General features: G+C 42.4%; 2 protein-coding genes across 6 annotated transcripts in view; both read left to right on the plus strand.

The window, feature by feature from the left end:
• The window catches only part of LOC137534811 (large ribosomal subunit protein eL33-like), a 243,047-nt gene that overhangs the window by 105,484 nt on the left and 116,621 nt on the right, over positions 1 to 20,942 (plus strand). The gene's annotated exons all lie outside the window — the stretch shown is intronic.
• Positions 5 to 19,633, plus strand: LOC137534777 (zinc finger protein 665-like). Of its 5 annotated transcripts, none has more exons than XM_068256424.1 (6): positions 5 to 49; positions 5,208 to 5,335; positions 5,437 to 5,515; positions 6,821 to 6,906; positions 8,998 to 9,283; positions 15,472 to 19,633. In XM_068256424.1, exons 3-6 carry the CDS (start codon positions 5,482 to 5,484, stop codon positions 17,346 to 17,348), a joined length of 2,283 nt encoding a protein of 760 aa, XP_068112525.1. In that variant the 5' UTR covers positions 5 to 49; positions 5,208 to 5,335; positions 5,437 to 5,481; the 3' UTR covers positions 17,349 to 19,633. The 5 variants fall into 5 exon arrangements, with proteins under 5 accessions (XP_068112525.1, XP_068112528.1, XP_068112526.1 ...); XM_068256426.1 differs by lacking the exon at positions 5 to 49 and adding an exon at positions 507 to 547; XM_068256427.1 differs by lacking the exon at positions 5,208 to 5,335 and having other exon boundaries at positions 6 to 49.

The following is a 20,942-nucleotide window of genomic DNA, read 5'->3' on the forward strand; positions in this document are numbered from 1 at the left end:
GGTGACAGGAAGTAGAGAGGAGACATAGCTTGGACTGGCAGCAGAGCTGGTATATGTAACAGGATGGGAATAGTGGCAACATTGCCCACATCATCCCCCCCCCCCCCCCCCTATTTGTGTAATACTTCCTCTCCTAGCGTCTCTCTCTAACCATTATCTAGTCCCCTTTCTTTTGCTGTCTCTTTTTAGTCTGTCTTTCTACCTATTGCCTATCTCTCCTTTTCACCTCCTCCTCTCTTTTGAGCGCAGCCTTCTTTCTCTTATCTACTTTACTTATACTGCACAACATAAACTTGCAGTTCATTCTTTACATATTCCTCCTCTGCCCATATAGACAGCCATTTGCTGGTAAAGATTAAAAAGATGATTATTATTATTATTATTATATTACGGAGCTACAACATAATAACCACTCTATTCCACAATTTTCACATTCTCCAATACTCGCATGTAGGAAGAGGCGGAGCTAGTACTGACAGGAAGTTCCGGGTTAGAATTCAGTGAGTAGAGAGAGGAGGTATTTTGTTTGGACTCGCGCCAGAAGCAGGTAATAATGATATTGACTAATCCCAGTTGCTGGGACTAGTAGTGCACAAATAAATGAAGATGTCAACTGGACATGCTGAGATTTGTAGTTCCACAGATGTGTGAGGGAGGGACTAGAAGGCATGCATGGAGTCTCGGGTTATACTTCAAAACATTCAAAAAAAGTTTCTAGCAGAGCGTGTAGATCTTGTAGTGCTAAACATTCAACAGAGAGAGAGAGAGAGAGAGCAATGGGTGCGCTGGGGTATTACCTCCACACATCCTTCACAGCCACCAGCAGGGAGTGATGGGACTTGTAGTTCTACAGGGTAGCGCATGTTAAACTGACCCTGCTGATACTCACAAGTGTAAGTATACAGGCAGACTGTGACCATTTACTGTGTGTTTCTTATGCTAGGTACACACTATGAGATTTTCTGGCAGATTTATTTCCAACATGTCCAATCTGATTTCCGATCATTTTCCGACCGATTTCCGCTAGAAGTGAGTGGAAAACCGTTGGATATCAGATCGGACATGTTGGAAATAATCGATCTGATAGTAAATCTGCCAGAAAATACTGTGTACCTAGCAATACTCTTTCCCTGCTTTACCCGACTTCTCAGCAATTTTTGGGTACCTGGAGTTGGGAAAAAATGCACTGACTCTTAATGAATTTAAACTGTAATTAAAATACAAAATATGATAAAATGTTCTCTTTCTCAGATGATAGTCATCATATATAATATATATACAGTAATAGCAGTGGTTTGTCCACAAAAATGAAATAAACCAGTAGTTGCTTGTATTAATAATAATAAAGCAGTCACCGTATTCTTAAAGTCAGATATACGGTACATATCTCATTGATATGTGTATGCAGGAATCTTATTTATAATAAATTTCTACTGTAAGAATAAAGCCTGATGTGTAGTTGTGTCACTAGTAGGGATGGTCAATGAAATGCAAATAATTATCCGTTGATGCAGGTTTGTGCAAATTTGTATGCAAATTTATTCACTCCCTTTGCTCATGAAATCAACTAATTTGTTGCGTTTTTAAAATTGGGTTTGGTGACTATTAATTAAAGGACAGATGAATTGAGCGCGATATAGAGGCTGCCATATTTATTTCCTTTTAAGCGATACCAGTTGCCTGGCAGACCTGCCAATCTATTTGGCTGCAGTAGTGTCTGTATAACACTAGAAACAAGCATGCAGCTAATCTTGTCAGATTTGTCAATAATGTCAGAAACACCTGCTATGATGCATGCTTGTTCAGGGTCTATGGCTAAAAGTATTAGAGGCAGATAATCAGTGGGATAGCCAAATAACTGGTATTGCTTAAAAGGAAAAAAAAATATGGCAGCCTCCATATGCTGCTCTCTTCATTTGCCTTTTAAAATTCCTAAGCATTGGCAGTGGTGAGAGGTCTTTTATGTTATAGCACGGTGGCGTAGTGGTTAGCTCTCTTGCCTTGCAGCGCTGGGTCCCTGGTTCGAATCCCAGCCAGGGCACTATCTGCAAAGAGTTTGTATGTTCTCTCCGTGTCTGCGTGGGTTTCCTCCGGGCACTCCGGTTTCCTCCCACATTCCAAAAACATACGGATAAGTTAATTGGCTCCCCCCTAAAAAAATTGGCCCTGGACTACAGTACTTACACTACATAATATAGACATATGGCAATGGTAGGAATTAGATTTTGAGCTCCTTTGAGGGACAGTTAGCGACAAGACTATATATATATATATACACTGTACAGCGCTGCGTAATATGTCGGCGCTATATAAATACTAAATAATAATAATAATAATAATATACTTTCAATCATCAAGATTGTAATATGCACATTAGAGGAATCAGAGTCAGAGTTGGTGGAATCCTAAACTGAGGAGTCTTGAGTTGGAGATAGAGGATTTTTGTACCGACTTCACAGGTCTGGCCTGTATTGCCTGCATGTGCTGCCACATGGGTAATGCTCATTCGACAACAAATGCAGGCATCACCAGCTTTAATAAAGGCTGGAAGAACACACACAGCAGGGGTAGTTAGGGGATAGTTAGAGGCACAATTGGACTAGCCAGCATCTGCCTGTAGACTTCCTGTTGTAACAGGCAGCTGGGTTGGCCTTCACGCACCACCCTGTATATACTATGTAAACCTCAGAGAAAGGCAAGTATGACATGCTAGGACATGTACTTCAATAGATCCCAAACAGATTCCTCAGGATTGTACACTCATGTGGCCAACCACTGAGGACCTAGTATGATGTGAACTTTTGTAGCCACAGCTGAAGTGTAATATGTGCTCAGAAGAAGCCCAGCGAAGGAGCTAAAGGGCAACTGAAGCAAGAGGGATATGGAGGCTGACATATTTATTTCCTTTTTAACAATACACATTACCTGGCTGCCCTGCTCTTAGACCCTGAACAAGCATGCAGCAGATCAGGTGTTTGACATTATTGTCAGATCTGACAATATTAGCTGCATGCTTGTTTCTGGTGTGATTCAGACGCTTCAGCAGCCAAATAGATTAGCAGGTTTGCCAGGCAATGTGTATTATTTAAAAGGAAATAAATATGGCAGCCTTCATATACAGGTCCTTCTCAAAAAATTAGCATATTGTGATAAAGTTAATTATCTGTAATGTACTGATAAACATTAGACTTCCATATATTTTAGATTCATTACACACAATTGAAGTAGTTCAAGCCTTTTATTGTTTTAATATTGATGATTTTGGCATACAGCTCATGAAAACCCAAAATTCCTATATCAAAAAAATTAGCATATTTCATCCGACCAATAAAAGAAAAGTGTTTTTAAAACAAAAAAAGTCAACCTTCAAATGATTATGTTCAGTTATGCACTCAATACTTGGTCGGGAATCCTTTTGCAGAAATGACATGCTTCAATGCGGCGTGGCATGGAGGCAATCAGCCTGTGGCACTGCTCAGGTGTTATGGAGCCCCAGGATGCTTCAATAGCGGCCTTAAGCTCATCCAGAGTGTTGGGTCTTGCATCTCTCAACTTTCTCTTCACAATATCCCACAGATTCTCTATGGGGTTCAGGTCAGGAGAGTTGGCAGGCCAATTGAGCACAGTAATACCATGGTCAGTAAACCATTTACCAGTGGTTTTGGCACTGTGAGCAGGTGCCAGGTCCTGCTGAAAAATGAAATCTTCATCTCCATAAAGCTTTTCAGCAGATGGAGGCATGAAGTGCTCCAAAATCTCCTGATAGCTAGCTGCATTGACCCTGCCCTTGATAAAACACAGTGGACCAACACCAGCAGCTGACATGGCACCCCAGACCATCACTGACTGTGGGTACTTGACACTGGACTTCAGGCATTTTGGCATTTCCCTCTCCCCAGTCTTCCTCCAGACTCTGGCCCCTTGATTTCCGAATGACATGTAAAAGTTGCTTTCATCCGAAAAAAGTACTTTGGACCACTGAGCAACAGTCCAGTGCTGCTTCTCTGTAGCCCTTCTGCCTTCTGCCGCTGTTTCTGGTTCAAAATTGGCTTGACCTGGGGAATGCGGCACCTGTAGCCCATTTCCTGCACACACCTGTACACGGTGGCTCTGTTTGTTTCTACTTCAGACTCAGTCCACTGCTTCCGCAGATCCCCCAAGGTCTGGAATCGGTCCTTCTCCACAATCTTCCTCAGGGTCCGGTCACCTCTTCTCGTTGTGCAGCGTTTTCTGCCACACTTTTTCCTTCCCACAGACTTCCCACTGAGGTGCCTTGATACAGCACTCTGGGAACAGCCTATTCATTTAGAAATTTCTTTCTGTGTCTTACCTTCTTGCTTGATGGTGTCAATGATGGCCTTCTGGACAGCAGTCAGGTCGACGGTCTTACCCATGATTGCGGTTTTGAGTAATGAACCAGGCTGGGAGTGTTTAAAAGCCTCAGAAATCTTTTGCAGATGTTTAGAGTTAATTAGTTGATTCAAATTATTAGGTTAATAGCTCGTTTAGAGAACCTTTTCATGATATGCTAATTTTTTGAGTTAGGAATTTTGGGTTTTCATGAGCTGTATGCCAAAATCATCAATATTAAAACAATAAAAACAATAAAAGGCTTGAACTACTTCAGTTGTGTGTAATGAATCTAAAATATATGAAAGTCTAATGTTTATCAGTACATTACAGAAAATAATGAACTTTATCACAATATGCTAATTTTTTGAGAAGGGCCTGTACTTCTTACTTCAGTTGCCCTTTAACTGTGCACTATGTGGGATGACCTGCATTTTGCTGTACAGAGGGCAGCTGCTGCCTTTCTCTCTCTTCCTCTGACCAGCAGGACCTCAGCCCTACAACACTATATCACTCATGTTTACAGTGACAAGAGTTAGATGCGATAACCGACAGCGGGAATGGCCGGCAATGACTGTTTCAGCTGACGATTGTTGTGTGTACAGCTGCTGATCAGTATTGTTTAGGCATTGAGCATGGTTAGGGATCTGACCTGTCCAAGCTTTCGGTATCACACTTGCCAACCAATTGAAGCTGCGCTGTCGTCCTCAAATCGGCGTCCCTCTGCCCCTCTCCATAGCAACAGAACACAAGGCTAGGGATGTGTCTGTACAGCATAATTCTCAGATTATTGCCTGAAGGACCATTTCCCAATCTCTGATGAGTGACAATTCTCGCATGTGTGTTCTTGGCTTCAGACCACTGATAGGCCAGCAGAAATGGCTCTCTCTGGATAAGGCCTATTAGATGGACCAGCAAGCCGCTTTCTTATTGCCGCTCTCTCACTGAGCAGAACAGTGGGAAGATCAGAAGAGTAACTTACAAGGTGATAGCATTGTTTATGGGAGAGGTGAGCAGTGCTGGGAACTATGGATCATTATCATTGAGTCTGTATAGTGACTGTAGTGTGTATGCTTCTCCATGCAGGAGTGGCAGTATCTAGAAGGACACAAATACCTCTACAAGGATTTCATGATGGAGAATCAGCTGCACCTGACATCAGCAGGTAAGAGGAGATATAATATAAAAATATCCACAGCGCTATTTATAAAAAGTAATGACTCCTTATTGTAATGTAACATATAGCACAAAATAATAGATCTCTCACCTATTGGCACCTATCCTCCTCCAAATCTAATGTCGCCACTTGCATGCAAGCCTCACTCACACCCTCACTGCAATGAGTACGGGAATTGTTCCCTGGATGGGACACAGTATAAGAGTCAGCAAAGGGGAAGAGAGAGATGCCCCCTAAAAAGCACCACATTGACAATACAGTCATTTTGTAACCAATATACCACAATCTTTATTAAATTCCAACCACAAACATAATAAAAACAATTAAAAATCACACAGGGCTGGTGCACACTGAGCGGCTTTTTCAGCGTTTCTGCAGCCGCTTGCGGGTGCGGATCCGCTTGGGTAATGTATCTCAAAGGGGTGGTTCACACCAGAGCGGGAGGCGTTTTGCAGAAACGCATACTCCCGAGGTGAGGCATTTTTTGGATTGCGGATGCGTTTCTGCCTCAATGTTAAGTATAGGAAAAACGCAAACCGCTCTGAAAAACGGCACTTCAGAGCGGTTTGCGAGGCGTTTTTGTTACAGTAGCTGTTCAGTAACAGCTTTACTGTAACAATATCAGAAATCTACTACACCAAAAACGCTTCCCAAAACCGCAAAATGCTAGCTGAAACGCTACAGAAAAATAACAAAAAGCGTTTCAAAATCTGCTAGCATTTTGCGGATCTGCTAGCGGTTTTTGGTGTGCACCAGGCCCGAAAGTGATAAATCTGGTGTCCATAAATGTACAATAGTTCACGATGATTGAATAATACAGGTTCCCCTCTCAAAAATTGTATTGTAACAAATACACAATCATGTGCAGATAGAATTATATAAATATAATATTATATATAATGATCAGTCTATTAAGTCAGTAATTGGATAAAGTGCATATAGTGCTGACAATATATGAATGAATACAAGTCCCAAAAAAGGGATAAAAAGACTAATTAAATTGTAGACAACAGCAATAATGATGAAGACCTATAACATAGTATGTGCAAAGCAGTGGGCTATATAATAAAACCACAGCTTGCGTGAAAGAGGAGGAGAGGGGACACCAGTGGACCACCAGAGTAAAGCCATTTGTTTGATGGGACACAGTTTAAGATCAAACAATTCCACCTAAAAGCTTGAGCAAAAAACTATAAAAAATGTAAAGGAGACAGCGGTATGAAGGGTCTACCTAGATTTCCCCCAATTTTATAGCAGCTATGAATTCAGTCAGTGTGTATGTGTTTTCTACAGATGGAACCAGTAACATAAACACAGCAGAGAGATGTACAGGTCCTCTTTATTCACAGGAAGATTACACCATTCCTCACCATTATCAGGTATGTGCACTTGAGAGTATTACCGTCCCAAAAAGACTTCATGCTGTATGAGATAACCTCTGATCTATCTATAGCTGGCCATACACTATTCATTTATCACTCAAATTTATTTTCAAAGCATTGTAGTATATCTGACTAGGGATGAGCGTTCTGAACATCAATACTTCCTCCTTCACAGAGGAAATGGCTGAAGAGCTGGAGCGCACCATGGAGGGCAGCACACAGAGGTGGCGTCAGGGTGAGGTAACCCCTTCTTCCTCGGTCTGCTGTGCTTGAAATTTGTGTTGTTTCAATTCACTTGGAACAGCGTTTGGATTCAGAACACTCATCCCTACAACTGACTTAAAGTGGTCTGAAACTCTGACATGACATTCAATAAAAATGTGTTTTTCTACTTTGTATTATTCATAAACTTATATTTGCTTTTATGCACAAGTAATATTGTCTGTCTATAAATAAGTTTCCAAAGCGTAGTTTTTTTTGCCCTGAAAACTGTCATTGCATTATATTCCAACTGCTTTTTATTATATATTAAAATATTCTAATGAGTTGTTCTTAGCTCTGTGTGTGCCTGAAGCAGAGACACCTTCTCAGAAAGTGTTTTTTACTTGTTACAAAGGTATCAACATTGGAATGTAAACAAAGATACTGTTATCTCGAGTTTGGATGCGGATTTGAAGCTGAATAGCAGGAGAAAGTGCTTTGTTTAACCATTTCAGCGATGTTCTGCTAAAATAAATGTCTGGGATAGTACCTTTCAAGCTGTGAGGAATCTTTTAGAGCAAAGTAGAAATGCTGACTTTCAGACCACTTTAAGACCAGCATTGTAGATCAATCTTTTGATCGATTGTAACCCTTCATATTGATGGTTATAACAATCGGAAGTGTTGAAATCCACTTTAATTTATGATTGTTTAGATATTTTGTCTAATCGAATGTCTGATTAGGAAAATGGTACATCTGTATCTATCTATCTGCTTGATTCACTATTCGTAACATGCTGCAGTGTTCTCCCCAGAATTTTTTTTCCAGCCAGGTGGCATGAAAAAGTAGCCGGGTGGGGCTACTTTGAGAGAATGCAGGGACGGTGCTTCTCTGCACAATTCTGCTTACAGCGTAGGAGGAGGTAAGCCGATGACAGCCGGATGCTCACCAAAACTAGCTGGGTGCAGCACCCGGCTAAAAGGGCCTGGGGAGAACACTGCTGCAACAGTGCAAGTTACCTCTTCTCCTGCATGCTAATAAATGAGCACGACTTAATGATCCCTCGGGGCACTCTACGTGTTAGTGGTAGTGATACGTCACTGCTGAGTGGCAATTGAACGGTAACGCACGCTATGCTGTCACCAACCCCCGAGAGATCATTTAGTCATGCTAATTTATTAGCGCGCAGAAGTAGAGGTAACTCGTGATGTAGCAGCGTGTTTCTTATAGTGAATCAAGCTCGATGATCTATGGTACATTAATAAAGCAGACCCTGGTGGGCGACTGAATATGATGTCAGAAGGGGCTGTTCCTTGCCTGTGGTTGGAGAAGGAGTTGCACACAAATCGAAGCCCCGCCCCCACATAAAACAGAGCAAGCCTCATTGTAAACAGAAGGTGGCAGCCACTAGCAGAGGGCACAGGTACAGCTAAATGACACTATTACACAGAGCACAGAAACACTGTAAGCATGCCGTGACCAACATCACCAGGCTATAAAGCCCACACACTGGAGCAACTGTAATGACATATTGTGGAGTGTAGTACATTATTCAGGATATTCCATTGGTATATTAATTATTCTGGTTTCAGCATCATAAACACTTCCTATATCTATATTTTGCTGTATATTGGTATACAACCCAGTCTTCCCTGTGATGCTTAGCCTAGGCTATGATGTCACACAGCGTTCTGCCCCAGAGCACTGTGGGAGACCAGGTGTTGTTCCTGCTTCCTTCACAACAAACATCCTACAGTGATGCGCCTTGCCAGCAGTAAAGATGCCGCCACCCATCCTCTCACCTGTGTTTTCCCCAACAACATGAATTTGCTAGTACTCTGAGCTTACATACAATATTTTTTTCGTATTATAATTTTGTGGTTTTAGTGCGAAGAACATACTGTTTTAAAAGTTGATATTAAAGAGGAAGAAGAAGAAACATATGTGAGAAATTATCAGCAGTCTATGGAGGAGAGTGACATGAGGACATTTAAAGAGGAAGAAGAAGAGACATATGTGAAGGCTGACCTGCAGTCTATGGAGGAGAGTGACATGATGAGGACAATTAAAGAGGGAAATGAAGAGACGTATGTGGAGAATAACCAGAAGTCTATGGAGGGGGACATGACTGGGTCAATAAAACAGGTGGATTGTAAGCAAGACATCCACACAGGTGAGTAATGAGCACTACATGGGCCACTTGTTTACACTGTATTTTTATTTCCACAAATAGATGTGAACATTAAAGGTGTCAGACGATAAGGAAATTTTCCCATCATTAAGATGGAATCTACAGCAACAAAGTTAAGAATTTGTTTTTAAAAACGTGCTTACCATGCCAAGTTGGTTTTCATGGTCTTTGTAGATTCCGTTTGCTTTTTATTTTTCTTAATCAAAGGTTCATCTCCATTCCTCAGTATAACGTCATAGTACCAACAAATGAGGAGGAGACGGTGTACACCATATGAAAGGCCCATCTCCATTCCTCAGTATAACATCATAGTACCAACAAATGTGGAGGAGATACTGTACACCATATGAAAGGTCCATCTCTATTCCTCAGTATAACATCATACTACCAACAAATGAGGAGGAGATACTGTACCCCATATGAAAGGCCCATCTCCATTCCTCAGTATAACATCATAGTGACAACAAATGAGGAGGAGACACTGTACACCATATGAAAGGCCCATCTCCATTCCTCAGTATAACATCATACTACCAACAAATGAGGAGGAGATACTGTACACCATATGAAAGGTCCATCTCCATTCCTCAGTATAACATCATACTACCAACAAATGAGGGGGGGATACTGTACACCATATGAAAGGCCCATCTCCATTCCTCAGTATAACATCATACTACCAACAAATGAGGGGGGGATACTGTACACCATATGAAAGGCCCATCTCCATTCCTCAGTATAACATCATAGTACCAACAAATGAGGAGGAGATACTGTACACCATATGACAGGCCCATCTCCATTCCTCAGTATAACATCATAGCACCAACACATGAGGAGGAGATACTGTACACCATATGAAAGGTACATCTCCATTCCTCAGTATAACATCATAGTACCAACACATGAGGAGGAGATACTGTACACCATATGAAAGGTCCATCTCCATTCCTCAGTATAACATCATACTACCAACAAATGAGGGGGGGATACTGTACACCATATGAAAGGTCCATCTCCATTCCTCAGTATAACATCATACTACCAACAAATGAGGAGGAGATACTGTACACCATATGAAAGGTCCATCTCCATTCCTCAGTATAACATCATACTACCAACAAATGAGGAGGAGATACTGTACACCATATGAAAGGTCCATCTCCATTCCTCAGTATAACATCATACTACCAACAAATGAGGAGGAGACACTGTACACCATATGAAAGGTCCATCTCCATTCCTCAGTATAACATCATACTACCAACAAATGAGGAGGAGACACTGTACACCATATGAAAGGTCCATCTCCATTCCTCAGTATAACATCATAGTACCAACAAATGAGGAGGAGATACTGTACACCATATGAAAGGCCCATCTCCATTCCTTAGTGTAACATCATAGTATCAACAAATGAGGAGGAGATACTGTACACCATATGAAAGGTCCATCTCCATTCCTCAGTATAACATCATAGTATCAACAAATGAGGAGGAGATACTGTACACCATATGAAAGGCCCATCTCCATTCCTTAGTGTAACATCATAGTACCAACAAATGAGGAGGAGATACTGTACACCATATGAAAGGTCCATCTCCATTCCTCAGTATAACATCATAGTATCAACAAATGAGGAGGAGATACTGTACACCATATGAAAGGCCCATCTCCATTCCTTAGTGTAACATCATAGCACTAACAAATGAGGAGGAGATACTGTACACCATATGAAAGGTCCATCTCCATTCCTCAGTATAACATCATAGCACCAACAAATGAGGAGGAGATACTGTACACCATATGAAAGGCTTATCTCCATTTCTCAGTATAACATCATACTACCAACAAATGAAGAGGAGATACTGTGTACACCATATGAAAAGTCCATCTCCATTCCTCAGTGTAACATCATAGCACCAACAAATGAGGAGGAGATACTGTACACCATATGAAAGGCCCATCTCCATTCCTCAGTATAACATCATAGTACTAACAAATGAGGGGGAGATACTCCATTCCTTGGTTTAACATCATGTTTCCAACAAATCGGGGGGGGGGGGGGGGGGGGGGGGGGAACAGAACAGCATATGAAAGGCGCATCTGTATTTATCTGTATTATATGGGGGGGGAATGACACTGCACTTGTTAAATGGGAAGAATGACACTTGCATGTGTTATATGGGGGGAATGGCACTGCACTTGTCATTAGGGATGCAACAGTATGAAAATTCACGGTATGATAACCGTCAAAAAAAAACCTGTGGTATGACAGTATTGCAATATACAGTATTACACAATTATTACACAATTATTCTCATTACAATTACCCTTATAAAAATGAGAACACGTCAAAGCTGAAGAAATACATAGATAAATCCACCCTGTATGTATTTATAGAGTTTAGCCTGTTTAATTCCCCCTCATTTGTGTCTAACCAGAAGTTGTGATCTGCACACGCACTCTCTCTCTCTCTCTCTCTCTCTCTCTCTCTCTCTCTCTCTCTCTCTCTCTCTCTCTCTCTCTCTCTCTCTCTCTCTCTCTCTCTCTCTCGATGTAGGCTTGGTAAACATCTAACCAGACTACATCTCCCAGAATCCATTGCAGCGTGTGGCCACCAGGGCTGTGGATTCAGTACAAAAATCACCCAACTCCGACTCTTCAGTTTATGAAACCACCCACTCTGACTCCATTTCCGACTCCAGGTACCCAAAATAACTCCGACTCCTAAACTCTGACTCCACAGCCCTGTTGGCCACCACGCAGTACAATTCCTGCAGACAGGAAAAGATAGGAGGATTCCAAATGGGTTGGGGCCATAGGATCAGCACCCTTTAGTTAAGTAATGGTGCTCCCCCTGACCCCCAGAGTAGCACACATTACAAACCTCTCATTTTGAAAGTAAAAAAAGTTCACTGCATTTTACTATGCACCTTAAAGAGACACTGAAGCGAAAAAAATTTATGATATTATGATTTGTATGTGTAGTACAGCTAAGAAATAAAACATTAAGATCAGATACATCAGTCTAATTGTTTCCAGTACAGGAAGAGTTGAGAAACTCCAGTTGTTATCTCTATGCAAACAAGCCATTAAGCTCTCCGATTAAGTTAGTCGTGGAGAGGGCTGTTATCTGACTTTTATTATCTCAACTGTAAGATAACTGTTTACTTTTTCTCTGCTAGAGGAGAGGTCATTACTTCAGAGACTGCTCTGAAAGACTCATTTTGAATGCTGAGTGTTGTGTAATCTGCACATATTATAGAATGATGCAATGTTAGAAAAAACACTATATACCTGAAAATAAAAGTATGAGAATATTTTCTTTGCTGCTAATCTTCTAGTAATTATTCATAGTACACAACCAATTCACTATATCATATTTTTTTTTTTTCGCTTCAGTGTCTCTTTAAAGTGTACAAGAGATGCAGCATAGTGAAAGTTTTATACATACCTGGGGCTTCCTCCAGCCCCATCATGCGCACGGATTGCTCCCACTTTAGTACCGGGTCCCGTAACTTCGGCCATGAGCATGCGCAGTTCGCTCCCTCCAGCGGAGAAAGGTACTAAACAGTCGCAGTACTATTTTCCGCCAGAAAGAGATGGAGGAGCGCACTGTGCATGCATAAAACTGGTCGCGACTGGCCGAGGATACAGGACCCGGATAGAGGGAGAAGACTGATGATGGCGGCGTGGGAGCGATCCGTGCGGATGGAGCTGGAGGAAGCCCCAGGTATGTATAAAACTTTCACTATGCTGCGTCTCTGGTTTCCTTTAAAATATATCAGAGCCAAAAAATATAATGAAAATGGGGGGAGTGTACATGTATTGGGTGCAGTCCTGGGCTGAGCCGCAGCAGAGGATTTCTTTAAAAAGGAGGGGGATTGAGGAAAACAGGGGGGGGGGGGGGGGCATGAGGACTCATGACACATAACACAGACCTACATACATCAGGCAGACATCACTCACACACATACATCAGGTAGACACACATACATCAGGTAGACACACCTACATCAGGTAGACACACCTACATCAGGTAGACACACCTACATCAGGTAGACACATCACACACACATGCCATACACATATACACCGGCTGCCTTTATACAAACACAGCACCTCTCATACAGCAGTATTGCTTATCTGCTGTCATAACTTCAGCTCCTCCAGATGCAGTCAGTCTCTCTCTCTCCCCTTCCCCCTCTCTCTCTCTCTGTCTCTTCCCCCATCCCCCCCCCCCCCCCCCCCAGGTGGCAGTGCTTATTTTCATGGGGAGAAGAGCGCTGGACATTCATTTGAACACTGAACTGTATCAGTGTTATGTCAGCTCTGCAGTCGGGGAAGGCGAGGGCTGCGTGCATCAAGCAGGAGGGAGAATAGGCTGTAGCCTTATCTCATTTAGTATATTTATTTTGGTAACATTGACCTTGTGTCTCCCCCTCTGCTCTTGTGGTACAGGCCACAATAAAAAAAAAACAAAAAAAAAACAAGCAGATACATTGCTGGTAAAAGATCTGCGCATGCGCTCCAGCCATGGCCGCGTCATCACAGAACGCGCATCACCACCCAGCGCCTGCACACACAGTATGTCGGCAAGCCTCCCGCAATCAGGAACTAGCTTTGGGAGCTTGCTTTCGTAATGGAGGGAGACAGAGAGCAGGACAATGGCGGAGCGGTGGCGGGGGATGCAAAAATACAGCCAAAAAACAGTATTTCCTAAAAGTGCATGGTATGATTACCGTGCATTTTAAAACTGTGGTATACCGTCATACCGGTATACCGCGGCAACCCTACTTGTCATATGGGGGCGGGGGAATGACGCTGCACATTTATATGGGGGGTGGGGGGGACAGATTAGTAGTTAGCAGAGGATGAGATTTAGGCTTCTTGGGGATATTGTCCTGTAGGGGAACAATGGAGATGCTACCAGGAGAGAGTGGACTGCTCAGTGTGCAGTGTGAGTTGGTGACTGGCCTGGATCACATGACCATCACTCAGGCACTTATAATGTAAATATGTTTGTTTCCTATTTAATGTACAGTAATCATGTGTAATAAGTTACCTCAATTGTCTGGCTTTGGATTTGAACTCTTGGGTATATTTTTACCCCAACGGATGAACATGATGCGAAGAACACCTCAGAGGGATGTCCCACTTTGTTAGGTCCTGTATAAAAAAAAGATGAAGCAATTGTGGAGAATACTAAACACAATTAAGTCTCAGTCCTCGTAGAGTCGGTCAGATGGGCTCTCAGCCACTGGCAATCCAACAAGATGTACATTTGTAGTATCACAGATCTCCCCTATGGAATAACTAGAGTCTTAGCCTAGAATATCTATATGTAAAATGTATTATTGTAGTTTATATACAAAATTACACAGAGCAGGGTTATAATCAGCATTCAAATAAAATTGGTCATCTGAGTTACATAAGAGTCCATCCATTAACAACCTCTCTTTAGCCTGAGCCTAAACCATACGATATAGGATGTCTCTGTGTATGTGTGCCCACTGAGCTTTCTCAGCCCATATTTATACACAGATAATCAGCATGCATGTATGACATTCATGTGTGTCTCAAGGACATCCACATTGAGAACATACATGTTTCTTGTACTTGTCCCTGGATGGGAGTCAGCACTGATTACACGAGCTACAAGATGTGCCCTGTCTCTGCTTACATGAGCACAAAACAAGTGTATACATGAGTGTTACAGGAATGCACACTGTTACATGAGTTATGCACCACACTAGATGTATACTTTTCCTACCTGTGACTCCCGCTACTGAATACACACTAGAAGTTATAAAGAATGTAAACTGTATATAATTATAATACTTAGCGATACTTGAGATGACTTAAAGTGTATGAGAGACGCGATTTAATAAAAGTTTTTTTATACATACCTGGGGCTTCCTCCAGCCCCATGCTCACGGCCGCCGGAGAGATACGGAGAGAGTGCACTTCTCTTGTGCAAACTGGCCGCGACTGGCAGAACTTACTGGACCCGAAGCTGGAGAAGACTGAGGACGGCAGCGTGGGGGCGATCTGTGCGCATGGGGCTGGAGGAAGTATACAACTTTTATTAAATCTCATCTCTGATTTCCTTTAAATACGATGACAGCATGATAATAAAGATATATTTATGACAATTTCCCCTCTAGATTATAATGCAGAAGATAATGGCATCAGCCAACATTCTCCAGGAGGAAACCTCATTACTGTAAATACACATTACAGATGGTACCATGAGGAGAGATCACCGGATCCATCTAATCCTGAGGAATCTTTTGAACGATCATATTCTGTTACCCCAAACATCCAGCCAAGATCTCACACTACCGATAGAGCAAGAGATCTGTCCAATGTTGGGGAATCATCTGGTAAACCTTGTATTCCTAGAGAGATGGGTGAGAAGATATTTCCTTCATCTGACTGTGAAAACTGGATAACCAAATCAGTTGTTTTGAACCCAAAAAGTTGCACAGATGAGTGTCCCTTTGCATGCTCAGGGAGTGGGAAATGTTTCACTCAGAAAATAAACCTTCATTATCATCAAATAACTCACACAGGAGAGCGTGATTTTTCATGTTCAGAATGCGACAAACAGTTTACTTTGAAGAAAGATCTTATTAGGCATCAAAGAATTCACACAGGTGAGCGACCCTTTTTCTGTTCAGAGTGTGGGAAATCATTTGGTCGAAAAGAACATCTTAATCGTCATCAGAGAAGTCATACAGGAAAGCATGATTTTTCATGTGCAGAATGTGGGAAATGCTTTGCTTATGAAAAAATTCTTAATGCTCATCAGAGAATTCACACAAGGGGGCATCCATCTAAGGATCAGAAAATTCACGCATATGAGCGCACTTTTTCATGTCCAAAATGTGACAAATGTTTTGCTAAAAAATCAAGTCTTAATTCTCATCAGAGAAGTCATATAGGAATGTGCAATTTTTTATGTTCAGAATGTGGCAAACAGTTTTCTGTGAAGAAAATGCTTATAAGGCATCAGAGAATTCACACAGGAGAGCGTCCCTTTTCCTGTTCAGAGTGTGGGAAATCATTTACTCGGAAACAACACCTTTATTCTCATCAGAGAAGTCATACAGTAAACCGTGACTTTTTATGTGCAGAATGTGGGAAATGCTTCACTCATAAATCAAGCCTTAATTGTCATCAGAAATCTCACACAGGTAACTATCCCTATTCTTGTTCCGAGTGTGGGAAATCATTTCTTCGGAAACAACTGTTTGATTCTCATCAGAGACGTCATGAAGGAAAGTATGACTATGCATGTTTAGAATGTGACAAAAAGTTTACTATGAAGACCAATCTTATTAATCATCAGAAAACTCACACAGGTGAGCGCCCCTTTTCATGCTCAGAGTGTGGGAAAAGTTTCACTCATAAAGCAAACCTTAATTCTCATCAGAGAATTCACACAGGTGAGCGCCCCTTTTCATGCTCAGAGTGTGGGAAATGTTTCATTCAGATAGCAGGCCTTACTGAGCATCAGAAAATTCATACAGGAAAGCGTGATTTTTCATGTCCAGAATGTGACAAACAGTTTATTCGGAAGGCAAGTCTTATTTGTCATCAGAGAACTCACACAGGTGAGCGTCCCTATTCATGCTCAGAGTGTGGGAAATGTTTCACTCTGAGAGAACTCCTTTACCGTCATCGGAGAATTCACACAGGTGAGCGTCCCTTTTTATGCTCAGAGTGTGGGAAATGTTTCACTCAAGAAGCAACCCTTAATGATCATCTGAAAATTCATAGAGGAAAATATGATTTTTCATGTTCAGAATGTGGCAAAAAATTTCCTTTGAAAAAATATCTTCTTAGGCATCAAAAAATTCACACAGATGAGCGTCCCTTTTCATGCTCAGAGTGTGGGAAATGTTTCCCTCAGAAAGCGTACCTTAAGTCTCATAAGAAAAGTCACACAGCAAAGCAGGAGTTTTCATGTTCAGAATGTGACAAACTGTTTACTCTAAAGACAAATCTCATTCGTCATCGGAAAAGAAGTCACAGGTGAGCAGTAGGGATGATCAATTAAATATTTCCGAGTTCAGGCAAATTCATGTCAATGTTAATGCAAATATATGCAGCTTAAAAATAGATCAATCAATTTAAACCTGGGTGGGTTTTCAAGTTGCATGTATTTTCATAAAAATGTACTTAATCTTGCATGAATTCAGAAATATTTCCATCTCATTGATCATCACTAGTCAGCAGCCTTTTTTTTATGTTCAGAGTGTGGGAAATGTTTTGCTTAGAAAGCAAGACTACTACCACAAAATCTTGTGCAAACTCACGCGCTGACAAGGCCTCCGCAGCCCCCACCCTTTACCCTCCAAGCATTCAGTGAGACAGCTCTCAGCACAGCGAGGACATGGCTGTGCAATAAGATACCTGAGCTGCTCTCCCTTTTTCAGCCTATTCAATCACCGCTGCTCTGCCTGCTTGTAATGATGGGCAGGGTGCGCGGGGACCTTGTCAGCACGTGAGTTCGCACGATAATTTATGGCAGTTGGAAAGACTGGGGCTGAGGGGAAAAAACAGTATTATACCAGCAGTTATTTAGTTTATTTACGACGAGTGACCAGGCTCCCCATATGATGAGTTTATAGATACAGAAGTCCGCGTGAATGCAGGGACTGACGTATACGGTATTCAGTGTCATATGGATCTTTAAAGGGCCATTCTACAGATTGAAACAAATGACACTGTGAATATTCTGTAGGACTGATAACTACTGAGGGAGTGTTTCAGAATGTAATGTTTTGTAGTAGTGGTCCTTTAACTATCATATGAGAAGTTCTACAGTATGTGGAAGTGGAATGTTTCATGAGAGAATTCACACTATGGAGCATCCTTTTTCAGACACTGCAAAAGGTTTCAGCCAAGCTGAGAACTCTCTTAAACAACAGACTCAGATCAGTGTTAGATTTCATGTTCAGAGAGTGGGAAATGTTTCCATGAGAATGGAATGTTTCATAGAGCAGAGAGTAGGAAAAGCTTCCATGAGAATGGAATGTTTCATAGAGCAGAGGTCAGTAGTCACCCAGAGGAAAAGCTCACAGACAGGAATTGTGGTGTCTGTCATGCTGGGGCCACAAGTCAGGACAGCTGTTCCCACATATAAGCTTAGGGCAACTCCACCATAGCTGGGAAAGTGACAATGCCTTCCCTCCAGCTTTATACATTGCAGGGATTAATGGCAAACATTATTCAGTTTTCTCACAAATAAACATACAATACAGGTTCTCTAGCAGAGACTGTGTTCTGGGTTGTGTCAGACTTGCTAGTAGCCAGTGGATTAGTGCAGGTGTGGGAATTGAGTAACATGCTCCTGCTCGGTGCAAGTGATTAGTCTTGCAGCAGGACAGTAAGTTCTAGGCAGCCTATACACCTTACATAGAAGCCAGGTTCCAGGCTTGGAGACGTGTAATTTCATCTTCACTCAGTTTTGGAAGATAACTGGCTGCTCGTTGACATAAGTCATTTTTATAGTACACAAACCAAAAGGTGGGAGGGATCAACAAGTGGTGGACTGGGATATATAATCCAGGACAAACAGCACATTCAGACCCCAAATAAGGTCTGTTACATTGCAACAGTAACATAATAGTAAATACTGTCATTCCAATATCACAACATAAATCAGAGCCAGAACATAAATGACAGGACACGTTATCTGGACTATAGGAAACATAAGCAGTAACCTCCAGTGATGGCGGATATCTTGCTACTTTATGGTGCTTGTAGACCCCAACACATGTTCCTATCACAGTATTACCATCCTCTCCTTGGTCTTGGAGCAACAGAGCAGAGGAAGAGTACTTTGAACAAGGGTGCTTTGCGAGGGAGGAGGATAGATTTTACTTGTCCCCTCGCTCCCAAAAATTTGTGTGTGAGGATATTTCTTCATGGCTGATAAGACCCAAGGGGTAATCAATCTGCCTTTTTTGCCTGGCTGTCATGGTGAGCTTTTGGCTTTAGTTGTGTTTGAGTCACACGCCTGAAACAAGCATGCAGCCAGTGGAATCAGAGCAGAGTCACAGTATCTGACCTGCATGCTCATTCTGGGCCAGTGACTTCTAGCATTACAGGCAGAGCACCAGCACTGAAGTCAGGCAACTGGCACTGTTTATGATTGAATGAAGATGGCAGCCTCTTGCTTCCCCTCACTTCAGGTTCCCTTTAAATCTTCACAGTAAAAATCTATATGTATTTGAGCCTGCAGGGATGTTTTGTCAGCCTCTTCCCTGACAAACGTGATGGGCAAGAATTAAAGGGACACTTAAGTCAAACAAAAAAAACGAGTTTTACTCACCTAGGGCTTCCAATAGCCCCCTGCAGCTGTCCGGTGCCCTTGCCGTCTCCCTTCGATCCTCCTGGCCCCACCGGCAGCCACTTCCTGTTTCGGTGACAGGAGCTGACAGGCTGGGGACGCGAGTGATTCTTCGCGTTCCCAGACACATTAGCACCCTCTATGCTGCTATATGGTATATGATATATGCTATAGCAGCATAGATGGCGCTATTGTGGCCAGGAACGTGAATAATCACTCGCGTCCCAAGCCTGTCAGCTCCTGTCACCGAAACAGGAAGTGGCTGCCGGCGGGGCCAGGAGGATCGGAGGGAGACGGCGAGGGCATCGGACAGCTGCAGGGGGCTATTGGAAGCCCCAGGTGAGTAAAACTAATTTTTTTTTTACTTAAGTGTCCCTTTAAGTAGTGGCTGGATAGTTTACTGGTTAAAGAGACACTGAAGACTCCTGAAAATCATCTTTTTATTTAAAAAAAAAATGTGTTTAACATGTTGGCTCTACCTAAACCGCCGCATCCCCGCCGCAGAAATCTGACTAAATCCCTCCTAACCCCCCCCCCCCCCTCCCTCTCCCCCCGCAAAATACACAACTTTCTTGATCGTGGATTTTGCTGCTGTTGGAGGCAGAGCTATGAGCCGCGGCTCTGCCTCCATGCCCGTCTATCAGCGGTGGATCTCCGCCTCTCCCCCGCCCCTCTCAGTGAAGGAAGACAGAGAGGGGTGGGGGATAGGCGGCGATCCAGGCTGACAGATGCGCTGAGAGACAGAGCTGCGGCTCGTGGCTCTGCCTCTCACGGAAGCTCTGGCCGGATTGCCCCCTGGGGAGTTAGGGGGGATTTAGTTAGATTACAGCAGCGGGGATGTGGTGGTTTAGGTAGGGCTAACATGTTAAACACATTTTTTAAATTAAAAGATGGTTTTCAGGAGACTTCAGAGTCTCTTTAAAGGCTCTGACACAGGAGACCAGGGTTTGATTCTTGGCTCTTCCTGTTAAGTAAGCCAGCACCTATTCAGTAGGAGATCTTTGGCAAGACTCCCTAACACTGCTATAGCCTATAGAGGGCGTCCTAGTGGCAGCTCTGGCGCTTTGAGTCCGCCAGGAGAAAAGCGCAATATAAATGTTCTGTGTCTTCTGAATACCCGATGTGCCATATTACAGCCTATATAAATCAGGCCCAGTATGTCCCAGAAAGGATCCGATTTAGAAATCATTATACATTTAATTTATCATATTACTTTTGTCACTGTCATTACCAATTCTGTATTTTGTCTCAAATTCTGTATTTTGTATATTGGTG

The sequence above is a fragment of the Hyperolius riggenbachi genome, chromosome 10 (assembly GCF_040937935.1).
Source record: "Hyperolius riggenbachi isolate aHypRig1 chromosome 10, aHypRig1.pri, whole genome shotgun sequence".
NCBI lineage: Eukaryota > Metazoa > Chordata > Amphibia > Anura > Hyperoliidae > Hyperolius > Hyperolius riggenbachi.

What these genes read in the sequence shown, in the direction of transcription:
- LOC137534777 (XM_068256424.1), top strand. Translation starts at nt 5,482, where the DNA reads ATGATGGAGAATCAGCTGCACCTGACATCAGCAG. An exon ending in GCTGCACCTGACATCAGCAG is followed by an intron (nt 5,516 to 6,820) that starts GTAAGAGGAGAT and finishes TGTTTTCTACAG; the next exon opens with ATGGAACCAGTAACATAAAC. An exon ending in TAAGCAAGACATCCACACAG is followed by an intron (nt 9,284 to 15,471) that starts GTGAGTAATGAG and finishes TTTCCCCTCTAG; the next exon opens with ATTATAATGCAGAAGATAAT.